At 38.8% G+C, this 2,500-nt stretch overlaps 1 protein-coding gene across 1 annotated transcript; it reads right to left on the reverse strand.

Moving 5' to 3' along the window:
• Positions 1–656: 656 nt before the first annotated feature.
• LOC135198323 (uncharacterized) lies at positions 657–1,112 on the reverse strand. Its single transcript, XM_064225894.1, has one exon. The coding sequence runs from the start codon at positions 1,110–1,112 to the stop codon at positions 657–659; it is 456 nt and encodes a 151-aa protein (XP_064081964.1).
• Between the last annotated feature and the right edge of the window lie 1,388 nt (positions 1,113–2,500).

A 2,500-nucleotide genomic window follows, 5' to 3' on the forward strand; every position in this document is an offset into this window, starting at 1 on the left:
AAAGCAGTGTGCCATCCTTCCACGGCGTTATTTGTTCAGGGGAGATCCATTTGAATCCTGCCGAAAACGTTCCACAGTGATAACGGAAATTTCGGTCTGCTCTTGCTGTTGTTTGTCATTGGGCGGCCAATTTAGTTTTCTTCAAAATAATCGAAAATAATGCTGAGATCTTGAAATCCTTTTATGACATCATCCGTAGGGAGAAATGCTGTGCAGGTCATCATTTTCATCAACGTCCTAACATTTTCTTCGTTGACATATTTTTCTCTCAGCCCCACGCTGGTAATTTTCCTCCATGCGCTCTGTCCTAAATGGAAGACACATCCTGATATGCTTGAGAGTGGGAATACGCATGCTATTGTACTTTTTGAAGCAATTTCGAAGTCTATCTAGCAAAGGCTCTAGGGATTTCAATTTTTTGAATATTACTCTGTAACTTTCTTCACATTTATTCGTGAGTAAAACATATATACAAGGTATTAAATTCTCCTTTATCAACATATGTACTGTAAAAGTTTGTAAGAAAATACTTGTAGCCGTCTTGAATGTTCCGTCAGCTAACCAGTGACGATTGTCTCTCAGCCAGGTAAGACTTTCATTAGCGCCGAAAATTATAACCATCCTCATCACTTATACCACTGTCATAAAGAATGAAATTATCGTCTGTGAAAGTAGATCGCAAGGATTCCGGGATAACAATGGATGCAGCTGACATAGGGGGTGGAGGGTAGTTTCCCATAACTTCGCCTCCTAGATATGCTACTTTTCAATCTCGCTCCAGATCCAATCTTTGCAGCAAGTTCATCTGGTAGACCAGCAATAGCATCTTGAAGTCTGCGTCTTGGTGGATCATGTGTTGTTTCAGCAGCTTTGAGGACTTTTTCTTTAACCATTTCTTCGCCAACTTTAACAGTTTCAGGTGCATGCGAGTGTTCGCCTTTCTCGGTGTAATTTCCATCACTTTCGTATTCCAGTGTAGTACTCGATCGTCTTTTGCAACCTTTCACTTCACAACGCCATGCAATTGTCGTTTGAGTAGCTTTATCCTTTCTATAAATATAACCTTTATAAGCTATTTTGTTTTTGCCACGACTGGAAACTATGACATCCATGATGGGTTAGTTTCGAATGTTTCTAAGAACTGACTACACTATTCGAAATTTCCAAGAATAGAAAAAGAAGTGATGTGCAAATCATCAAAAGCCCTTGAAGTAGTTAACTATTAAAGACAAATTGAGCTAACTGCATTCAAGTAGTTAACTATTAACGGCAAATTGAGCTAACAACCACTCGTGACAATCGCTTAAAATCAACCTTCACTGAAATAAGCATTCGCTCTTAATGTTTGTTTAAAAATGACTTCGCTCAAATTGACCCTGTTCAAAATGATTTAGCTGAAAATAAACTTTGCTCAAAAGAAATGGAAACAAATGCATCACATCTCAAGGCAGATAAGCACAGCCACATGTTAGATTAGTCTGTAGAATTAGGTCTGTTACCGTGATGGAAGTAAGCGTTGCCTGAACATTGTAATGTGCCTCAATTTAGAGGAACGCCTAGTAAGGGGTATTGGACCACTGATTTTGAGGAAATGCCCTTCAAATTGCATATAAGCCTCTTCAGAAGCCAATGCCAACCAACGACGTTATCAGCTTCGATGGAAGCAGGGAAAGAAAAAGAATATTATGCATGCCCGACTGCGTTGTTTTCAGTCAGTAGCTTGCCATGGGCATGAGATTTGCAGCCCCAAGTCCTTTACTAATTTCTTAAAAGAGAGAGAGATAAATATATATATATATATATATATATATATATATATATATATATATATATATATATGTGTGTGGTGTGTGTGTGTGTGTGTGTGTGTGTGTGTGTGTGTGTGTGTGTGTATGGTTGGGTGATGGATATCACTTCTTGGTATTTTTGCATTATTTTTGTTCATTTGAACAATTTGATGACGCCTCATTGTAATGCTTAGTTAGATTAAAGAAATTGTTTGTATTTTATTTTACACACACACACATGGATACTCAGAACAAGGAGATTAAAAGTGCATGGAGGAAGTTGCTGGTCGTCATGAGAATTAACGGTGAATGTCATCAGAGAGCCTCTTTCGTTGGTACGTGTCAGGGAAGGAACGTAGCCGAGCAAAGCAGGAGGGTTGCTGGCGTTCGAGAGACGTAAGGTTAATGAGGATTCCAGACCTGGCTATTTCACAAGGATTGACCTTTCCCGACCCTGTTGGCTGGAAAAATAGAGCAATTTTTAGGCAGTACAATAGGTGCCTGTAATTGTAATTTAAGCTGGAAGTTCGCTGATCACACCCTTGCAGTTTCCAATTTTATTTCTATTTTCGGGTCAGACATTTTCAATATCATTTCTTCAAGATTTTTGTGCTTAATTTTTTCCTTCTTTAATTTCTTTTATGCTCTCTCTCTCCTCTCTCTCTCTCTCTCTCTCTCTCTCTCTCTCTGCTCTCGTCTCCATTAATTACTCT

Source organism: Macrobrachium nipponense, chromosome 22 (assembly GCF_015104395.2).
Source record: "Macrobrachium nipponense isolate FS-2020 chromosome 22, ASM1510439v2, whole genome shotgun sequence".
In the NCBI taxonomy this organism is placed as follows: Eukaryota; Metazoa; Arthropoda; class Malacostraca; order Decapoda; family Palaemonidae; genus Macrobrachium; species Macrobrachium nipponense.

What these genes read in the sequence shown, in the direction of transcription:
- LOC135198323 (XM_064225894.1), bottom strand. Translation starts at nt 1,112, where the DNA reads ATGGATGTCATAGTTTCCAGTCGTGGCAAAAACAAAATAGCTTATAAA.